General features: G+C 38.9%; 1 protein-coding gene and 1 long non-coding RNA gene across 14 annotated transcripts in view; one reads left to right on the top strand and one right to left on the bottom strand.

The window, feature by feature from the left end:
- Positions 1-5,640, top strand: part of LOC119088741 — a 118,552-nt gene extending 112,912 nt beyond the window's left edge. For both annotated transcript variants that reach the window (XR_005092452.1, XR_005092453.1), the window contains exon 4: positions 5,364-5,640. This is a non-coding gene — a long non-coding RNA (uncharacterized LOC119088741). The remainder of the gene's footprint in view (positions 1-5,363) is intronic.
- Positions 1-20,879, bottom strand: part of Mef2c (myocyte enhancer factor 2C) — a 166,280-nt gene that overhangs the window by 72,384 nt on the left and 73,017 nt on the right. For all 12 annotated transcript variants that reach the window (XM_037209541.1, XM_037209542.1, XM_028875644.2 and 9 more), the window contains 2 exons: positions 20,188-20,380; positions 4,326-4,529 (listed from right to left, as the gene is read on the bottom strand). In XM_037209541.1, coding sequence (XP_037065436.1) covers positions 4,326-4,529; positions 20,188-20,241 — 258 coding nt within the window. In that variant the 5' untranslated portion in view covers positions 20,242-20,380. The remainder of the gene's footprint in view (positions 1-4,325; positions 4,530-20,187; positions 20,381-20,879) is intronic.

Consider the following 20,879-nt stretch of genomic DNA (forward strand, 5'->3'; position numbering starts at 1 on the left):
AGTGAAGGACCTTGGATTTCGGTCCTGTTTACACAGAATGGCTGGACTTCCGGCCCAGGCTGGATGACCATTCCACGGAACAACAGAGTGGCGAGATGCTCCTTGTGGGCCAGTTTCTAAGTTCCCTCACACCTGGGCTATAAAGCGATAAACATATAAACATAAGTTTAGCAGATGTGAAATGGACATGGCAGTTACTATTAGTCCAGGACTCCGTTATTCCAAGGATCACTTGCAGTATTCCCGAGAACACATGGGCTGTCGTGGAGTGTTGGGGAACTGTGAGTTTCAGCAGTTGAGGTGGCACTTATGGGGCAGTGCTCCTTTCCCTTCCAATCGGTCCCAAGCTGGTTCTGTATACAGATTCTACATCTTTAACAAGGATGCCTGCCTGAGTCTGTTCAGAATGCAGGCATCCCTTTCCTGGACACTAGTCCTGTAGGATCTGCATTCTTCAGGCCATCCTCAGGTAGTGAACAAACACTTCTTTGGGAATACAGCCCAAGAGAAACTCTAGAGTTTCTTCCATCAGGGGACCAGTCATGACGGGGCAGTTCTTCATACTACCTGAGTTTCAGAGCCTTGTAAGCTAGCATGTGGGCAAATATCTAGTTTTGTGTTACAGAGCCAAATAAAATGGACTTTCTTCAAAGGAAGTATTTTAATTACAATAGCTGTTTTTGTTTCCTTTTTAAACAATGGATTACAATTTTTTACATTTACTAAATCTGGCATATTTATATAGTGTATCTAAACAGATATTCAAGCTGCATTATGATACAATGGGGGAAAAAACTATTTCAGTCTATCTGTTAAGCCTTTGTGTGTCTCTGTGCCATTGTAACAGTAGTGCTAATTATCAAGCAAAGACATGGTAATTACACAGAGCTTTTGCTAAAAGGAGAAATCTCTTTTCAACACCCACGCATTGTACACTTTTCCGTGACCCCTGTAACACTGCTCTGGCATGGCCCAGGAATCTGCACTTCAGTCTCTATGTTAGACACCACACCGTTCTCTCTCCTCAACCTTTCCTTCTTGTGAGTAAACTGTTTGTAGAGGGTTAAGGGAGAGAGGCAATGGTCCAAATGGGAAATGTAAAACTAATGACCCTTCATGGAACATATTATGCTCCTCATTAAACTTACCCAGTTAAATGTATTCCATTAAATTAAAATAAATAAGATTAAAAATTTTACCCAGGAGTAGGAAACTGTCTTCACTTTAAACTTTATGTTAGACCTATTCCAAAAGTGAATTCTTCAACAGCAGATTCGTAGTCTCTGCTGTAACTGATACACTGCTACAAAGGTGTGAAACCTGGTGTATCTAATTATTAGAGGGGACACGTTAGATACACTTTCTACCTGAACCTCTGATCTCAAGTGTTCTGATTTAAATTCTGCACATTGTTAAAGGTGGTACATATGATAGTGATATAAAACTTTATCAGTTAAAGACCCTGCCTTAAAATTCTCTCCCCCAACTGTTATTTCTAAACTGCAGGAAGGCCAAATCATGAAGCATGAATGTTACTGAGATAACCCATCAGGACACACTTATAATGTGTTAGATTTACATGCTATATTTACCCCAAATACTGGGCCACTCTTGATTTTGATTTTGCCAGAGAGTTAAAAGCTTAAAGTGATTCAGAGCTTTAATATATATACATATACATACAAGATAATGAAATTAGAACTTTACTGTGGTCTTGAACGATTCCTTCTAAAAATTATATTGTCACAAAGGATTTTCAAATTGTTTGTGTAGTACTGGAATTGAGACCCAGAGTCTCCCATACTCAGGAGAAGCTCTACCACTGAGTTGCAATCCTCAAACCCCATTTATTTTTTAGATGAGAAACCTTCAGCTGGAGGGAGAGCCAACCTGCCTCATAGCATAATACTGCAAATCTCGGACTCACCCAGTGTTCATCTCCCAGCCTTTAAAGAAATCCAATTTCAGAGGTCCATCCATACAACAGTAGGAAATATTATTATATGGGGTGCCAAATTGCAAGTTACCTTCAAGTCATATAGCACACTCCTCCACAAAACTCAGCATATGAATTTTCTAGATTATAAACTAACTCATGAAAGCAGAATTTAAAAGTCAACATATTTTTCTAGTCCATCCAGTAAAGTTCTATTGCTTCATATCACATGTCTAGTCCACGGACATTAAGTCCAATGTCAGATTTTTTTTAAAATTTCTTTTTATTTTTTTGGTTTTTCAAGACAAGATTTCTCTGTGTAGCTTTGCGCCTGTTCTGGATCTCACTCTGTAGACCAGGCTGGCCTTGAACTCGCAGAGATCCGCCTGCCTCTGCCTCCCAAGTGCTGGGTTTAAAGGCGTGTGCCACCACCGCCCGGCTCCAATGTCAGATTTTAATTCAGTTTGTTACCTTGGAATGTATCTTGTTACAGCTGTAGTATGAGACAGGGTTTTGAGTATAAAGTTCACATATACAAAAGCCCTTGGAGCCTCACAACTAACTAGCTGAGTTTAAATGTAGGTGTGAAAAGAACTCTTCTAAAGGCAGGCAAATTTTATTACTAATCTTAAATTTGAGGATCCAGGCAAGTGCATGACTCAAATCACTAGGCAATGAAAAGCATGAATGACATAGAGTATCTTTACCACATATCAAACACGGTTCACTGATTTTTTTTTTTTTTCCGAATGAAATTGTGTTTGGTCTTATTAGGCAAATTTACAAAATGAAAATTTAAAAGCAATAAATTCAATGCTTTTGAAAACTTCAAATAAAAGAATATCAAAATTAGTCTTAAATAATTAAACATTAGAGGTGGGTATAATAAAAAGAAGGGGATTTAGGAGGTTTGTTCATTGGATCAGAACTGAGGCTGGACTTTTGTGTTTTGTTTTGTTTTGTTTGAGACAGGGTTTCTCTCTATAGGCTGCTGTCCTGGAACTCTTTGTAGACCAGGCTGGCCTCAAACTCACAGAGATCTTCCTGTCTCTGTCTCCCAAGGGCTCGGATTAAGGGCATGCGAAAACACCACGTGGCCAGTGCTGGACTTTTAAACACTGAGAATGGCTTGTACTCTGGCAAACCAACTATGGAGTCCATGCTTCTGAAGCATTTATTTCCATTCAGTTCTAGGAAAGCAGATACAAACCAGGAAACCAAGAACAGACAAGAGATACAAAAACATCAGGCAGATAGGGACAATTCTCCTTCCTTTTGAGTTGAGGAGTCATTCATTGCTCGGAAGGTAACAGCATTTAAATAGGATATGTGTTGAAAATATTTTAGAAGTTTCACCAAAATCATACGGCACCTAATACATTTTAGAGTTTTCCATGGACTTGCTATTTCTGTTGTATCCAAACAGTGTTTTAAATTGACCTAGATGCAATACTGACCCAATGCTTATAAATCGGACCTAGATGCAATACTGACCCAATGCTTATAAATACATTTTCAGTTGACCTCTGACTTCGTGTATACCAACAGTTTTCACTGCTATCATGATATTATTTTGATTTTTTTTTTTTTTTTTTTTTTTGAGACAGGGTTTCTCTGTGTAGCTTTGCACGAATTTCCGGAACTCACTCTGTAGCCCAGGCTGGCCTCAAACTCACAGAGATCCACCTGCCTCTGCCTCCATGATATTATTTTGAGAAAACAACAACAACATTTTTTGGGAGGCAGGAGGTATTTTCAAGACAGGGTTGCTCTCTGTAAAAGCCCTGGTGGTTCTGGAACTTGCTTTGTAGATCAGGCTGGCCTCCAACTCAGAGATCCACCTGCCTCTGTCTCCTCAGGGCTTAGATTAAAGGTGTGTGTCACCACACATGGTGAAAAATAACATTTTTATAATAGTTGTTTTTACTTTCCCAGTGCAATAGCCTTAAAAAGAATGAGTTAGAAAGAAGTGATACATGTGAAAGACTATAAGATTAGATTGAGTTCACTTGAAAAAAATATTTGGATTCTGTTGTGAAGCTATTCTATACTTAAAATAAACTGTAACTATATAAGAGTTTACCATTTGGATGACGTATCACCTGACCACAGTCCCCAACTCTGATGTCTTAATACACCCACGAAAGCAGCAGCCACTGACTGGACCCTGGAACTTGATTTCTAGATCCTTACATGGCTCATCAGTTTGCTACTTTAACTTTCATTTGGGGAGGAGTAACCAGGGTGGTGTAGTGATAGCTGGCGTAAAAATCCTGAAAAGATATACAGGAGCAGGAACATGGGAAAAGAAGCCACTGGGCAAGGCCCACACCACGAGGCTGTACTGCAGCCCAGGCTCACAGCCCAGGCTCACGGCCTGCGTGCTCACCTCCACGATGTCAGAGTTCGTCCGGCTCTCGTGCGGCTCGTTGTACTCCGTGTATTTGAGCAGCACCTTGTCCATGTCGGTGCTGGCGTACTGGAACAGCTTGTTGGTGCTGTTGAAGATGATCAGCGCAATCTCACAGTCACACAGCACGCTCAGCTCGTAAGCCTTCTTCATCAACCCAAATTTCCTCTTCGTAAATGTCACCTGCAAAAAGAAATTATTTTTAAAGACAAAAGCCTTAGGCTTGTGTGTTGTATGTTTTCACACTATTTTTTTTCCTTTGTAAAACAATGGTGTAGAGTTGCCAGAACCTTGGGTGCTAACACAAAGCAAATAATCTAAAAGTGATTTCTGCCTAGAATTTGAAAATGTGTGATTTCTAGCTAGGGGTAGAATGGGAAACTGTAGGTACAGGATTTAATTTGGGGCATCTAAATGCAGGTGGTGGAAGAAACAATCATGTTTCTTTGAATATCTCAAGACTAACTTCAGTGTGGTTAACAATTTTCCCAATTATATATCTAGAGGTTGATTTGTTTTTTAATCATTTGAAGACTGGGTGTGACATTATAAACTTGGCATTTTAGATCTGTGTTAAAACAGTACACACATAAAATTGTTTAGTCTTGTGCCACTTAATTGAAAACACTTGGAGGCTTGTGGGTGTAACTCTCGGGTAGTGGGCTCTACTCTCCAGAATCTTAGCTGTGCACTGGGAAGTTCTGTTAGGATTTGGATATCCTTCTTCTGTTTCCTATTTTTTTTCTCTCAGGTCGGTAACTTTATCTGTGACCTTTTCTTCTTCTAGTCTAATCTATGACCAAGTCCCATAATTCCTTCCCTACAAATATCTGTCAAGTTCACACTTGTCTATTTCCCATTCGACCCCATCATTCATATCCTTATCACGTCACCATGGCCAGCCTAGCGGCTTCCTGGCCTGATGACCTCCCTGCCTGGAATCACTGCCTCCTCAGTTCATCTCATTCTGCAAAACCTCACCCCACACTCCTTTCCCTCACGAACTGTCTCCAACAGCTCCTGTTTCCAGTTTGCCATGCTTTTGCTCGCCAGTCCCACCAGAGGTCAGGGCATACATTTCACTCTTGCCCTGTCAGTGTTCTTCAAACTTCATCTCGTCCTGCCGGCCGACCCACCTGAAGGCATGACCATCACTAAATATAAATCCATATACAGTCCAGTGTCTTCAAGCAAGTAAGTAGCATAGCATTTCCAGAAAAGACTTCCAAGGAATGGCCATGGTTTGATCGGGTAGTAGGCAGGTTGGGGGAACAAAGGCTGAGAACCCTTTAAACGACAACCTGCTTCCCAGTCCTATGGCTGACAGAGCCATGTGCTCCTTTGCTTTTATTTATTTATTTGAGAAGCACATACAATTTTTTTGGAACTAGGTTTTTGAGGGTCATACTTTGGGGGTCTCTGACAGTTTATTTAGCCTTTTCCCCCTTTAAATGCAATGGGTCTTGCACAAGTCAGCTTACTTTTGATTGCCATTTGTTTGTAATTCCTAAATCTATATTCCCATTACTTTTTTTTTTCTTTGTCTCCAGATAAGCAATGGATGTTCCCCCATGTGAAACTGTCAAAGCATGCCTGGACTATCAAAATCTCCAAAGTCCAGCTTTCAGCATTCACTCTAGCATCTCATTCTTCCATATAGCCCATCTCATCATAAGCACAGGCTCCCTACAACTGGGAACTAAGAAAACACGTTTCTTGGTGCCATGAAGATCCTCTAAACTGAAGCTGGTTGAGAATGTTGCTCTGCCTGATGAGAGGACCATGCTAAGCTATCTGTGTGGGCTGATTATCCTTTGGAATATCAAGCACTTTTACTGCAGCCCACACAAACCAGCCACTCTCTATTCAGATGTTATTTGTTACTTGCATTTAACTTGGGCAATTTTGCTCCACAGTAACTATCAATGCCTTACCATTTATCTCTTTGTTTACTGTTTTTCTAAAGTGCTTCTGAAAGAATAACCTAGTATTCTATTTTCATATCTGATTTTCATATTGCTTTAGGAAATTTTATTCTGGTTCATTTGGACTGACACTAAAGATGGGCAGGAGACTTTCCTACTTGAATTGATAAGTATAATCAATAATTATAGCGAGCTATTAAAATATATTTTAACAGTTCTTTGAGATGCAATTTGAGACATAAATCTAACTGCATATTTCTGTTTTCTTCAGTGAAATAGGCTAAAATGTATTAAATATAGAAGCACTGATGCAAAATAGTTCCACATATATGGGACCACTTTTAATCAGACTTCATGACTATGCAGTGGAGGTAGACTGACTCAACACAGTACAGTTTCTGTTGTACTCAGATCTCAGAATTTGGCACATTATAACAGTCATCACCAAAGTATATTTAGGACAGAAATTCACCAAAACCACTATTTGTGTTTACTCTTAGATGCTTCTCAACTTTTGTGTAACCAAATAAGTTGCTGGGTAATGCACACTTATTTAATAATACCTGTCAAGTCAGCGCATATAGCTTCTTTTCATTAAAACTGCAATCTGCAATGATGACTGTATTAAAGCAGTTAAGAAAATATCTTCAAAATCTACTCTTAGTTGCTCTAAATTTAATTCTATATTATGTTCATATTCTTCGTGCATACTCAAAATGTATTTTATAATGCTTTTTTCCCATTGTTCATAGTTAGATAAAATTGTTTTTAAGCATTAAGCTTTTCAAAGAGATCTGGGATATTACTCTTCATTTAAAATATGCCACTCAATGACAAAGATTGCAATTCAGAGCTTTTATACTTAAATATAATAATGTATTGTAATGATTACATTTTTCATAACCTGACAATAGTTTGTAATGGGGACAAGTCCATATTTCTATTTCAATAGCATATTTTGACCTCAGGTGATACAGAAAGTGGATTTACAGCAGTTAAGTAAAGATGCTCTTTCCAAGTGTTTACATCAATCGGGATACATCAAGAGAAGAATAAAGCCAATATTATTTAAGTGGGCACTGTAATTCAACATCTAGTTTTCAGAATTACAGAGATTTAATAAATACATTTGCATGACAAGAAGAAATACACTGTAAGCATTGACAATTTTATTTTCCCATTGAATCTTTCCATAGCCCCACATGCAATGATCATGATGTATGAAGATATTTCAATATCAGATTTTATAGTAACCCTAAGTTTTAAGTCCTAGCATATGCACAGATATCACATATTTTATGACAACCTTATTAAGGAGAGATGAGAAATTGAAATTGGAATCTAAAATTGAAGAGTCATATTTGTTAAAGGCAGCTCTACATTGTCCAACCGTGAAGAAATTATGAAAATCTTCCAGAGACAGTTTTTACTGAAGACTTTTCTACATGTTCAATGTCATGAGGTGCAATAACTATTGAATATTATTTAGCCTTCTCCATGTTACACATTTGTGCTGGATGTTGTAATTTTTATTACATAAAACAGTATTTCTTTAGCTCCTGTCACTTCTGTGACTGGAGGAGAGAATCACCAAATGCTTCAATGTTTAAAAGATGTTTTTCCCCTCAAGAACAAAATACATTATTGACGAATAAATTTCTGTTTCTTAGCACGCCTAATGAGGTGAAGTGGCATTATTATCTAGTCGTTTTAATTTAGCTTTTGTTTTCAGACCAAATTTCTCTAGACTGAAAAAGAAAACTGATATAGGTACTAAACCCATTGAAAGTTTACTCTCCTGGAATTATTTCTGACATTGTATTGGTCAAAAGAGTTTGTGGTGCCATGACCTCCCTCGTTCCTTCTGGCCACTGGCAGCCTCCCACCACATTGGAAAGCTTAGTTGGAATCACAACATCTAAGCTGCTTTCACTGCCATATTCAGACAAAAATCTTTCCTTCCTCCTTTTAGTTTTCCAGTATTAACTGATTTATTAACTGCCTGATGAGACATGGTCTCTCCATGTTGGCTTTGGCCCTCTTATTTCAGCCTCCCAATTGTTGGGTTTAGAGGTGTGGACTATTATGTACTGGTTCCCACAGTACATAATTCTAACACCACAGAGTTGATGGCTTTTGAGTTTGTCTTTCTCGCTGGCTTTTAGTTCCCAAGATCCCAGAGCAGCCTTCATACAAGTAACTTTTGGTACAGAATGGCTAGTTGGTGAATCACAGATTACAGAACAGAGATACTCTATTTTAAATTCCATTGGCTGCCTCAGTATAATTTTTTTGTTAAAAGTAGATACTTTCTTTATTTGCCTTTTGGCAATTTAAGTTACTATCATGAATCTCAAGAGAAAGCAATTATACTATTTTGAAATTTATACTATGGTAAGCAGAGAATGTCCATAACAGAACACATATGTATAGATCCTCCAGACTTCAAGAAAAGTTCAGTAAAAAGTGTTTTTGAGTCTGTGCTTGGATAATGCATCATGAAGGGTAAAAAAGTGTGAAGACAGACGTTGATTTTTATGGTTGTAGACACAGAGGGGGGAAAAGGAGGACCGAAGGATGGGGGAGATGACTAAGCCTATAAACTGACCACTGTGCAAACCTAAGGACCTAAGTGTGGGTCCCCAGCACCCACCTAAAGATGTGGTACTCATTTGTGACTAGGGCTAGGAGCCTGGGGGTGGAGCTTACTGGCCAGACAGCCTAACCAATCAGTGAGCTACGGGTTCAGTGAGAGACCTGGTCTTAAGAAAATGAGGTGGAGGGGGACTGAGGAAGACATTGAAAACAGACTTAGAGCCTCCCCATGCATGAGCACATGCACACACACACACACACACACACACACACACACACACACACACACATATGTACACACAAACATGCATTTCTCCCTACCCTCACAGGCAGAGGAGGCTCACGGGTGACTGCGTGTGTCAAGCAAACATTCTTTGCATCTTCCGATGAGTTCTGACTTTGAATAAATACGTATTTGTGCATTTGAGAATGGCTGACCAACTGAAGAATTATACTGAAAAGATAAATGAATTAACCAACCCTAAGTGTGAAGGAGTATCTGGAAAAGGGCTGTGGAATCCAGTCATTCTTGTCCCAGGAAACATGTTTAACAAGGGTTTAGTGAAAGTGGAAGGTATGCTCATTAGATCTGCATGTACCATAGATGCAGAGAGCAGAGCTAACCCTCTGGTGCCAGAGTCGAGAGCTTCTACAGACTTCAACAAGCTGAGTCACAAATGAGCTGAATCAAACAGGTGATTTTGAAATGTTCATTCATAGCTTTTTTTTTTTTTTTAAACAATCTCTTTTTGAAAAACATGGTAGATGATTTTGGGGGAAGGATCTAAGTTTATAACATCTCCCAGCGGGAATAAATTATCTTTACTGATCTGTTAGAGTGATCTTTAGTGACTCTATCGTGTGCTATAAGCTCTAAGAAGATGTGGACAAAGTTAGGCCACTAACAGAATGATGAAGAGGTTGATGCAGGATCTGCAACTAATTCTGGAGGAAAAGCCAATGAAAATACTTGATACTATTCCATATATCAAGAAGTAAAACATCACTGTGATTCTGTGGTTAGGGTCCATCTGCTTGTGTTACCTCTATTCGCTTGTGTTTACCTTACAGCGTCTCGACTGCTTCCTGCTTTCCTTGAAAGTCGGAGCCATCTTCTGTTCATCATGTAAGTTAAAGTACAAAAATAATAATTGACTAGTGTTTATTGGATGAATGGATAGATCAGTGGAGGAACTGTGCATGCTTTCAGTACAAAGTGGAGGTTTCAACATAAACTCTCATCTGTGCTCAGAGTAATGAAAAGGAAGCTTACCACCAGCAGGGGCCATGTTCACATAGTTCTTTTATGTTTTTGTCATTTTAACTTACAGTGAAAATATACATTCCCTGAAATTGAGCCAAAGAGAAAAAGTGAATGGCATCACATTCTGTTTGAGTTTGTTGATGAAATCGGAGCATACTCTATAACATGTAATTGTTTTAGACAAGAACACTGGCTTTGGTGGGTTTTTTAAGATGGTCAAAGACTTTCTGCTGAGCTGTTTAACAATATTTAATAGTATCTCCTCTAGGCCGTAGTTCGCAGTTCGTCATCTCCCTTTCTCAGGTGGATACTATACACAGAGGTAAGTAGCCTTATGTAAAGTTATACAACTAGTCCCTAGATGAACTAGAAATAATACCTTTTCCATACACGATGCATGTTTCTCTAGTCAGCAAGCTTTCTGTCTTCTAGACAGAAGCTCCTCATGGCTTAGACCCAGCCCAGTGTGAGCTGAGCATTGAAATGCACTGTTTTTTATTTTCTTTAATAACCACTAGACTTTCTTATGAGAACAGAACTCTAGTGAAGAGCATTAATTCATATAAAGGTGGCTTCCTAGGTTAAAATAAATAAAATACTACTACTAATACTAAATTGAGAACCCGTGGTTTCTGGTTCCAACAATAAACCAGAGATGCTTTTGTGTGGTTCTGTAGCCATGGCTGCCCTTTAGACACTCAAGCCATTCCCACGGACGCTGGTGAGAACCACAGGCAAGCATGAGTAGGCGCATACTATTTCTATATTTATGGATGTTTCAGTTTCCCAAAATGGGAAGTTCTTTTGCTGGCAGCAAATACATGTCTGCTCACAGCTAGAATAAAAATAATGGAACTCCGATTACCACACAGACATAGCTACACAAGCAGTTTAAATGCCGAGTTTGAAAGCCAGAGGATGGGTCCCATGCAGTTTCTTCCATGTCCGGGAAATTAGCGTGGTATACTGTGTCATGGAAAGTGTATTTCATCACCTCTTCCCTTCCATACACATGTCCCACATCCCCTTACTTTCTTAGTCATCTCTGAAGAATTTAGCTCTGTACTAACAGAGGGAATCCTTGAGCCTTACTGGAAAGAATTCCAAAGGAATAAAAGAGATGAAACTTGGCAAACAATAGCTACCACACCCCAAGAACACTGGATGCCCAAACCTTGACTTTTAGGACTATCTCAAAGGGATGCAACATTAACTTTGTGTCATTAACTTTGAGTCTGACACCCAATCCTAATGAACATTTTGTATTCAATAAATGAAGTCATCCTTAACCCATCCACCCTCCTTCCTACCCACCCTCCTGCTCTCCTTCCTTCTCCCCAGCTTTTCTTCTCCCTCCCTCCCTCCCTCCCTCCTCCTTCCTCCCTCCCTCCCTCCCTCCTCCCCCACCTCTCCTCTCTCTTTCTTTCTTCTTTTTCCCAGTGCCAGCATCAAAAGCAGAGCTTCCTGTAGATGGGTAAGCATTCTACCACTGAGCAACTCTACCCTGCAGCCATATTTTTAATTTCATACAGTAATAAAGTAATTGTTTTATTTCAGAATATATTAGAATATATCCAACTAACTCTATTTTCAATGATTTTACATTTTGCCACATCCCAACTCATTAATATAACTTCTTTATATGAAAGTATTTTAGACCTCACCCATTTCATCCCCCCTCTGCCACCAAGATAATCTCCACTTTCCTAAATTGAGGGAGACGAATGAGTGACAGAAGAGCAGCTCATGGAGACGATGTGCTCTGTAATAATCCATGAGCCCCTGGGTCTTCCCATGTGTTTAACGGGTTAGGGATGGAGTCAAGAGTCTGTAATGACAATCTCTAATTGAAAAGAGGGAAATGGCCTTCTAAATGCTCTATTTTGCCCTCCCTTGCTCCTGTCAGTAAGTAATGGCACAACTGTTCTGAGTATTCCTCTTTCGTTTTATTTTGTTGAATTCAGTCTGTCATTAGAAAGGCTCCGAGCTCTAGGCCTGATGATTACTCTCAGTGGGAGGAAGTAATGCCATTGCAGACTTGTGTTCTAGACAAGCGCTCCTTTATACAATGCCCGGGCCTGCCATCCCAAATGAAAGGCTCTTTAAGGAGTAGTCAGGGCTTCTTTTAAGCAGACTGCTACCATGTGCTTGTAACCCTCCAGCACAACTTGCGATGATCAGACAGCAGCGTGTTCTGTGGCAAAGGAGACCATTGTCCTCCTTAGCCTCCAGCAAACTGAGCTGCGTTTCAGTGAAATACAGCAGCATTTCCACAGGATATTTAGCAGTGGTCCCTAACTTTCCCAACACAATAAACCAATTAAAATAAGGGGCTCAGAGTATAGAAATGGGACTCTATCAGCCCCTTACCCGAAGTCAACACCCACGATTTCTAAATAAAAATTTAAATCTTGTGCCTTGGTATTTTGAGGGTGAATAATAGATAGAGATTAGATCACATGTCACTGAGTGTCTACTGAAGACCGTAGGCTTTAAAAGTTGTTTCAGAGGACTTCTGATAGATTTGTTTATGTAATGAAAGGGGAGGCCCGTGTCAATCACTCAGTTTGTCAGGGTTTCAAAGAGTGGCCAATTGCAAAGTACAGTAAAGCTCTACATTCTAAAAGAGTCTCCTAGCATGTAATTTTAGACATCCTCACATGTGCTGTTCAGGTCTGACTGGTTTCTTAGAGCTGATTTTGAAGTAAGTACCACCTCCAGCAGCAGTCACAGGCTGCTGCACCTCACTTCATCTACTTAAGATACATAATTTGAAGTGGAGAAGAATCGAATAATCCAGATGAATATTTGGGAGGGGGTAAAAGCATGTTTATCAGTTCAATACAGCCAAAATGTACGTAAGTTAAAGGTCAAAGCCTCCTTCATTCCCTGCTGAGCAAACTCAGGAAGCACATTTGTCTATGCCTTCCTGTCATAACAGGAAGAGAGTAACTTCTTCCTTCCCACAATGGCTTCAGTTTTACCTCCCAACTCCAATATTTTCTCCCCGAGGGCCTTCCAAATCAATCCTTGTAAGACAGAAGGCGGGAGACTGCCTCAGCTGGAGTTTCCAAACAGTTACATTTGTTGAAATGTTATTTAAATGTTAGTGATTTCTTAAGCTAAACTGTTCCAATTTAAAATTAAAAGTCAAATTTCCAAACATCTAAATTGGTTTCTCTTATTCCCATTAATGGTCTAACATATTTCAAGAAAAGCACAAATACACACTGCAAATGAGGAATTTTTAATCCTCAGTTTAATTATGTTATTTTATTTTTTGCTGTAGCCAATACTTTTGCAAAAAAAACGATAGCTTCCAAATATTTTTCAAAAGTACAGTTGGGTTATAAACTTTAGAATAATGCTTTTGCTATAAGTTTGAAAGTATTCCATTTTAAATGAATAAATTATGATGCTAACAGGGATTTTGTCTGCGAAGGACATGGCTTTTCAAACGCTTACCAATGTTTATTTAACTCACAGTTCAGAAGAACTTTCTCGGTTTATGTGGTCTATTTGTAATGTTCATATTCCTAGTGTGGTTTCTCAGTAAAAGTACGTCACATTTAGTGTGTGCACGTGCAAAGCAAGCAGTGACTTGAGAAAAGAAAGGGTGTGAGCACGAATTCACAGACACATACAGGCCAGTTACCGTCAGCTTCCCACAAGAAAACCCTTGAAATCTTTGAGGCACACCGAAGTATTCTTATAACTTCTAAGTTGTTTATATCTCTGAATAAAAATTATGTCAGATACACAAATTAGAAATGAGACAATAAAACAACCCTAGCATGTAGAGAAAGCACTCATTTCTTATATGAAGAGCACTTCCCATTTGAGAATTTTAGCCTCTCTTAGATTTTCTACAAAAAAATATATATGAGTATGTTGGACAGCAATTGGAACAATCTTATAAAAGATTTGTTTCCTTCATTATTTTAAGATTAATTAGTGAGGCCGGGCAATGGTGGTGCACGCCTTTAATCCCAGCACTTGGGAGGCAGAGGCAGGTGGATCTCTGTGAGTTCGAGGCCAGCCTAGTCTACAGAGTGAGATCCAGGAAAGGCACCAAAACTACACAGAGAAACCCTGTCTCGAAAAACAAAAGAAAAGATTAATTAGTGAAGGAATGAGGCTGCAAAGGGGGGTATGCAGTAGATATTTCCAGCAAGAATCAGTGCAGTCTAGCATCAGTTCTGAACAATACTTTTCTTAACATAACCCTGATGCACCCACATTTCATTTATGCATAGTGACCTGAGCATAATTTTTATACAAGTTCAGGAAAGGTTATAATCTGTTAAAATATGTTATTAAGAAAAAAGGTAGAATAATCATTGTTATGAGGTATGTACAAACTTACTCATCCTGAGGCAGAAAAAAATTAACATTTTTTTTTTTTTTTTTCACTGAACCTCCTATTCACAAGATCTGCAGCAGGGTCAGGATTCCTCAGTGAAGAAGGGTAGTTCAGCTCTACTGTCTCAGCTAACCCTGGAAGTATGAAAATGCTGTTTCTGGCAACGTGGAAGGAAGTGTGTTTGACAATGTTTGACTGCACACCTCTGCTCTCCAAGTCAGACTACAGATTTCACCAAGAACTTACTTTGTCAAAGCAATGAATTTACATTTCTCAACTATCTAGTTTTCTACATTTGAAGAGTGAATCTATCGCAATCTCAACAAACTTTGTTTAGGTAATTAGATATAATCTCCCAATTTAGAACTGTAACCAGCCCTTTTCGTTCGCTCATATTCTGAATACCGTCTTGAAGGGAAGTTGTGCCAAAAATCTCTGTGAAACTTGGGCTAAATTTTTAAGAACTGAAAACAGTTAAAGGTAGGGTTTTTTGTTGTTTTCTTTTCTTCTTTCTTTTTTGTCAGCTGAGGGAATTGCAATATTTTTTTATTCTTTAGTTCATCGCAAAGTCATGATTTAGCTGAAAAAAAAAAAAAAACTCACTCTGCACAAATAACCTGAAGTGGCATCATGCACCCTGAACAGAAGTGTCTGCCAGCCTTCCCTAACCTGCCGCATGTAGCATGGGTCACGGAAAGAAACAGAAGTCTAAGAAGAAGGGATGTTAGAGAATTTGAAATCCCTGAATCATTTTAATTTATAAGAGGATTCTCCTGACTTATTAAAGGGGAGTGATGCTGATTGTCTTTAATATGGGTTCAAGCTATTGCACCGATAATTATGTGGAGTTTTCTTTGCTGGCAACATCCAAAGCTCCAGATCTGAAGGAAGCAAAGAAAACCTGAGGCATTGAAATCTATGTACAAACTTACTGTTCTAGGCCCCAGATGTGCGCTCTGCAAATACTCTCCTCCTGCAGTTATTCACATAAAATTAAATGTCTTTTTGTAACAAGTTGCACAAATATATTGGAATTTACTTATGTTAGTCCTTTCAAAGGAGGAAGGCTGAAAAATTCAGTGCAAACATGAGCAAACAGGCTTAGGCTTACTTAGCATTCTGAGTTTATATACAGTATTCTTCCTGATGGGACAAATTTCTAATTATATTTTGTTTGTAACCATGAGTCATATAAAAAAAACTAATTAAATGTCCAATTGTTTCAAGCACCAAATTCAAATTGTGTAACATATGAAAAAGGCCAAGACTCTATGGCTGCCTAATCAATGAGGATCAAAGGTTAAAAACAGGAGAAGTGGAGACAAAGAGATTGAAATCGTGATTACCATAAGCTTGAAGGTAGAAGTGAAGAAAATGGTGAAAAGTATTTTAAAAACAATTTGGTCAGTAACTCACATTTGAAAGTTGTGTGAGCACACACACAGGATTTAGGAACCGACCTCCACCCACCATAGTCCTAAAACTGACTGGGTGTGTCTTGTGCGCTCTCCCTTCCCGGCCCACAGCCCAGACTCTCTGCAGGACATTGCTCTGGATGAGTCTCTTGCAGCTTGTCATCAAGGGAACTTCTTTGTGTTCCTGCTCTACTCTGTTCCACTCCCCTCATGACATTCTTTTGTGGTGGGGCTCCCTTGGAGTGAAGACCCAGCAACTTTTCTTTCATATGCTACACAGCACAGGAGCTGTTTGGATGGGAATCACAATGACTGTAAGAAACAATGGCTCAGAGAGTATGAATCATAATGGGAGGAGCAAATCTGTGTGTTTATTGAGCACTTACATCCCAGGCACTTCAAATGCATCCCTTCACATCTCAGCACTGGAACATGGTGGCTGCTACTATTTAATCCTCGCTCTGCTCATTCAGAGGTTAAATCATTTTCTGGAGAGTTTTCCTATTTCAGTGTAGTGTAATATTCTATAGTATCTATTAAGCTACTGTGACTAGAGAGTAGGATTACTCAGTGTAGGCCTGGGACTATAAACAGTTTTCCATATTGCTAAAAGTTGGACTCTTGTCTATTATATCTTATAGGATGCAATATTACATGACTGGAAAAAGACATGAAGTAAAAGTCTTGCTCTTGGAGCCCTTAAGTTATGGTAGATGCATCATGAGATCACTGAAAGAAACACATTTTGCTTTGACGATGAGGAATTTGAGACTGGATATTGGGCATTTTCTGCTCTTCACTATAAAATCTTGGCCAGCTATTCTGACCTGAAGAGGATTCTCTAAGCTGTTGAGGATGTTGTCACACAGTGTGGAGTCCTTCATTACCCTAAAGTCACATAGCAGGCTCAAGCCCTATTAACTGTGTTCTAAATCCTCAGTCGAGCTTTTTTTTTTCTATCTCAAGCCTTAGAAATTCTGGTTCCTCTAGAATGTTGTAGTTCCCATATTTTGCACCTGCTCAGAGAGGCCATTCCCCAAGCTTGAGTGGTAAATAAAGCATCCCCTTGCTGTTCTATCACAGTACTTTAGTATTTTCATTCTCAGCCCATAAATGACATTTTGTTCTATATTTCCACAGTTCATGTCTATTTCAGTCTACCAGAGGTCTACAAACTATGGCCCACTAGACAAATCTAGCCTACCTTTGCTTTGTCAGTAAAGCTTTCTTACTGAATACAGACACATAGCCATTTAGGCATCGTCTACAGTGCATTCAAAGCACTAAGGAAGAGCTTCATGGCTGAGTCAAAGATGGCATAACTCGTCACATAAACAACCAGGTAGCATTTAGGGTTGTTTATAGAATGCTTTGCTCCTCCCTGGACGAGACTGCTATTCACTAGTGAATATTTTCTTTTGGGAACTTGTTGGCTTAATAAATAAATAACATCCAGCTATAAAATAGGATTACTAAGGATTAAATGGAATAATTTACATGTCATCCTTGGAAACTAATTGGTAATGACTTTCACCAAGCTGTCTGAATGTATCTGTAAGATAAATTGACAATTCATGAGTTTGTTGCACATATTAACTTGAGAAACTTAATGAAGGTTAAGAAATTGGCTTTATAAAATTAGAAACTAAAAAAAAGTAAATATTTTGAATTTTTGTACTTTTTGAATTTTTATCCTTATTGCACTATTGTACATTTCTAAGTTGGATCTGGAGTTTTAGCTGTTGTCTACTTGCAATAAAGGCAGAACTCAGCGTAAACTGCTTTCTGTCCCAAGACAGTTTTATCTCTCTGAGACACAATGTACCAATAAGTTCTGTGGTATTTCAGGGCTCACTTTGGGTTAGCATTTCTTTTCCTGCAGAAGCCCACACTCTTCTGTATGTGGTCAAACACACAAATGCACAGGCAGAGAGAACAGGGCTCACTGCTTTCAAGAAGAAACAGCAGCGAGCCTCCGTGTGAGGTCCTACTAGGCCACCCCAGTGGAGCAGCTTCAGACACAGCAAAGCTGCTGACATTTTTCTTTTCAACATGTGAACACATAATTTAAAGAGAGCACAGGTTAGGGGTTCCTCCACACATTTGCTGGTTTTCATTATCAGAAGTGACCTACATACTTTATGCCCTTTTCCAAGTGGCTCTTTGGACCACTCTCACAGAAAATGAGAGGTGAGCAAGACCAACGTTACCATGAATGACAGCTCTTTAATGCTGTCAATAGTCATCTTCTACAACCACTGAAATTTAGCTTAAAACACAGCCATGTCATTTTTATTAATTTACTTCAACAGTGTTGAATTAAAAGGCCTGTTGTACACACAGATTGAGGAAAATAATACATTGACTCTAAATCCTACAGAAAAAAAAAAATGAAGGAACCAATCCTTAATACTTGCTAAAAAAATCAAACTAAGCTGAATTTAAATATTTTCCCCTTCCTAAAATCATTATGACTTCTAATATAGGTAAGAGTATCCACAAGCATAGATCAATACAACTATATGCAAACATTTAAAATGCACTCTCAAGAGTACAATGTGACAATTCCTGTATCTCTATGGATGTTTTCTTTCCTTAAAGAGCATAGTAAAAGCCCACACAATTCAACCCCCACAATTTTTCTTCTATCTATATCTTCTAAAAAGAAGATATAGTGAATCTTACAAAGCCAAAAAAATAGGCCATATTCTTAATAAACTACAAATGCCAATTCATGCATTTTTTTTTTTTTACTTTAACCAAAACAGGCTGTAGTCCAAATAAACAAGGTCCCTACAGTCAGTGACATGTGATGTTCAGTATTGCAGCCTTAATTTCAGTTTCAAGCTATAAACAAATACAAAATTTGGGTTTAATTCTAACATGGCTATTGCTTTTTGTCTTGGCCTACAGCAATAGACAATCTGCATGAAAACATTGATAGATCCCTCATGAATTTTGTATTTTTCATCATTTAATTCAACAAGTATAATTTTTAAAAACTAGAAAAATCTTCCTAGTTCCTGGAAGCTCACTGGCTTTTTGTAAAGAGCCGTCTTTGAGACAATGTAATAAATAGTGATTTCTATTCATTATAATTTATAAGTGTAAGCAACATTGTATTTTAAAATTGAATCTATTCTCATGTTACCGGAGGGACCTGACAGAAGGTGAGTGTCATTATTTGGGAGTGTGTTGAGCCTAATCTGGACCATAAAATGGGCAGCCCAGGGATGGGAGGGTGGGGGCTGGGGGTGGGGGACAGACTTAGTCTCCTCTCCTAGGGCCCAGCAACAGGTTCCATTGTGTGGGTATCCAGGTGCACTATGAGTCCTCTCAAGGACTGTCACCTAATGTTCAACAGTAGGATGTGTTCACATCACCTAGCCACCCTCACAAAGCCCAACTCCTCTTCACAGTTTAAGGGAAAGTCAGAGCGCAGGCACTCATGACGCACAGGTCCTTAATGCAAATTATTGAGCATTAGATATATGAAGTCTTCAAAACTGACTGTGTCAAGCTGGGTGGTGGTGGCGCACACCTTTAATCCCAGCACTCGGAAGGCAGAGGCAGGCCGATCTCTGTGAGTTCCAGGTCAGCCTGGGCTACAGAGTGAGATCCAGGACAGGCATCAAAACTTCATGGAGAAACCCTGTCTTGAAAAATCAAAAAGAAAACTGACTATGTCTTACAGACATTATCACTGGAGCTGTAGGGAAAAAATGGCAGTACCATGTTTCTAAAATTCAGAATTTGGATAAAATACGAGTTAACAGGATGTCATTGTCTATATGTTCTTTGCAACTAATATCTGGAGTGGGTATTTTCTTTGTTGTTGTCAGTGGTGTCTGGAAATGTTTGGATTTACTTCAGACTCTCCTTTGTGATGAAAAGAAAGCAAGCCATTTTGCAGAGAGGCTATTTAGGCATAACTACAAACTTTAAAACGGATGACCACAAAAGGCCTCGTTCCCATAAATGTAAGAATATCTTTGTTTGATGATGCGTGCCGTGTAGCAATTCTACGCTTATTAATTCCTAATTATCAAGCTATTCTTGTCATACAAATACAACTTCCACTTAAGTCTCGAGGCAGTGAAAAGCAAACAATCACCAGTCTTTAAACATACTTCTAACAGTTAAGGTGATTTTTCTTTCCCCAACCCTTAAACTGGATACAATAAGATCACAGAGCTTCTGCTGATGGACGTTGACAAGTTCAAGATGCATTTAGTACTGTGAAAGCTAGGAAAGGACCCAAAGGGCGTTGCCCACTCACCTGCCTGTTACGCTCATCCATAATCCTCGTGATCTGAATCTTTTTTCTCCCCATGGCCCCCGTGTTTCTTTTCTCTCTCGTCCCTGAAATTATGTATTTTTTCCTTCCTTTTCTTTCTCTTTCCTGTTTCCTTCACACAAGTTTCCTTCTTCAGCACGTGCACAGCTCAGTTCCCAATTCCTCGCATTCGTTCCTGCAAAAATGAACAAAAAAAACCCGAAAACTTCAACAAGAGTTCCACAGCAGGCCAGTTTCCTAAGAACTAGTGGGGTCTTCCAGCCTCATCAAGGAAATAAGCCGCACGGGAGCAAAACAATCAGACGAATGAAAATAACTATTTGTTAAAAGCACATGGCACATCACACGCAGGAGCATACACACAAGGGTGGATTGCTTTTATAATTAAAATAAGCTCATAAGTAATTTAAGAAGTCATTGAGATGATGAAAACTCTGTTTTAAATGCGCAACACTTGAAATGAACTGTATTTTTTGTAAAGTGCTTCTTAATATTTTTAATGAAATTAAGTGACAATTTTCACCCTTCTGTTATGAAAAATTACCTAAATCAGAGAGTTAATGAACCTTTGTATACCTGTGTACGCTAAGTGGGGCATCTAATTCATTTCTGAACGGAAAACAATCTCGTGTTTTGACAGCAGAGGTGATGGCATCCCTAGTTATGCAAATAGG

This window comes from Peromyscus leucopus, chromosome 11, assembly GCF_004664715.2.
Source record: "Peromyscus leucopus breed LL Stock chromosome 11, UCI_PerLeu_2.1, whole genome shotgun sequence".
In the NCBI taxonomy this organism is placed as follows: Eukaryota; Metazoa; Chordata; class Mammalia; order Rodentia; family Cricetidae; genus Peromyscus; species Peromyscus leucopus.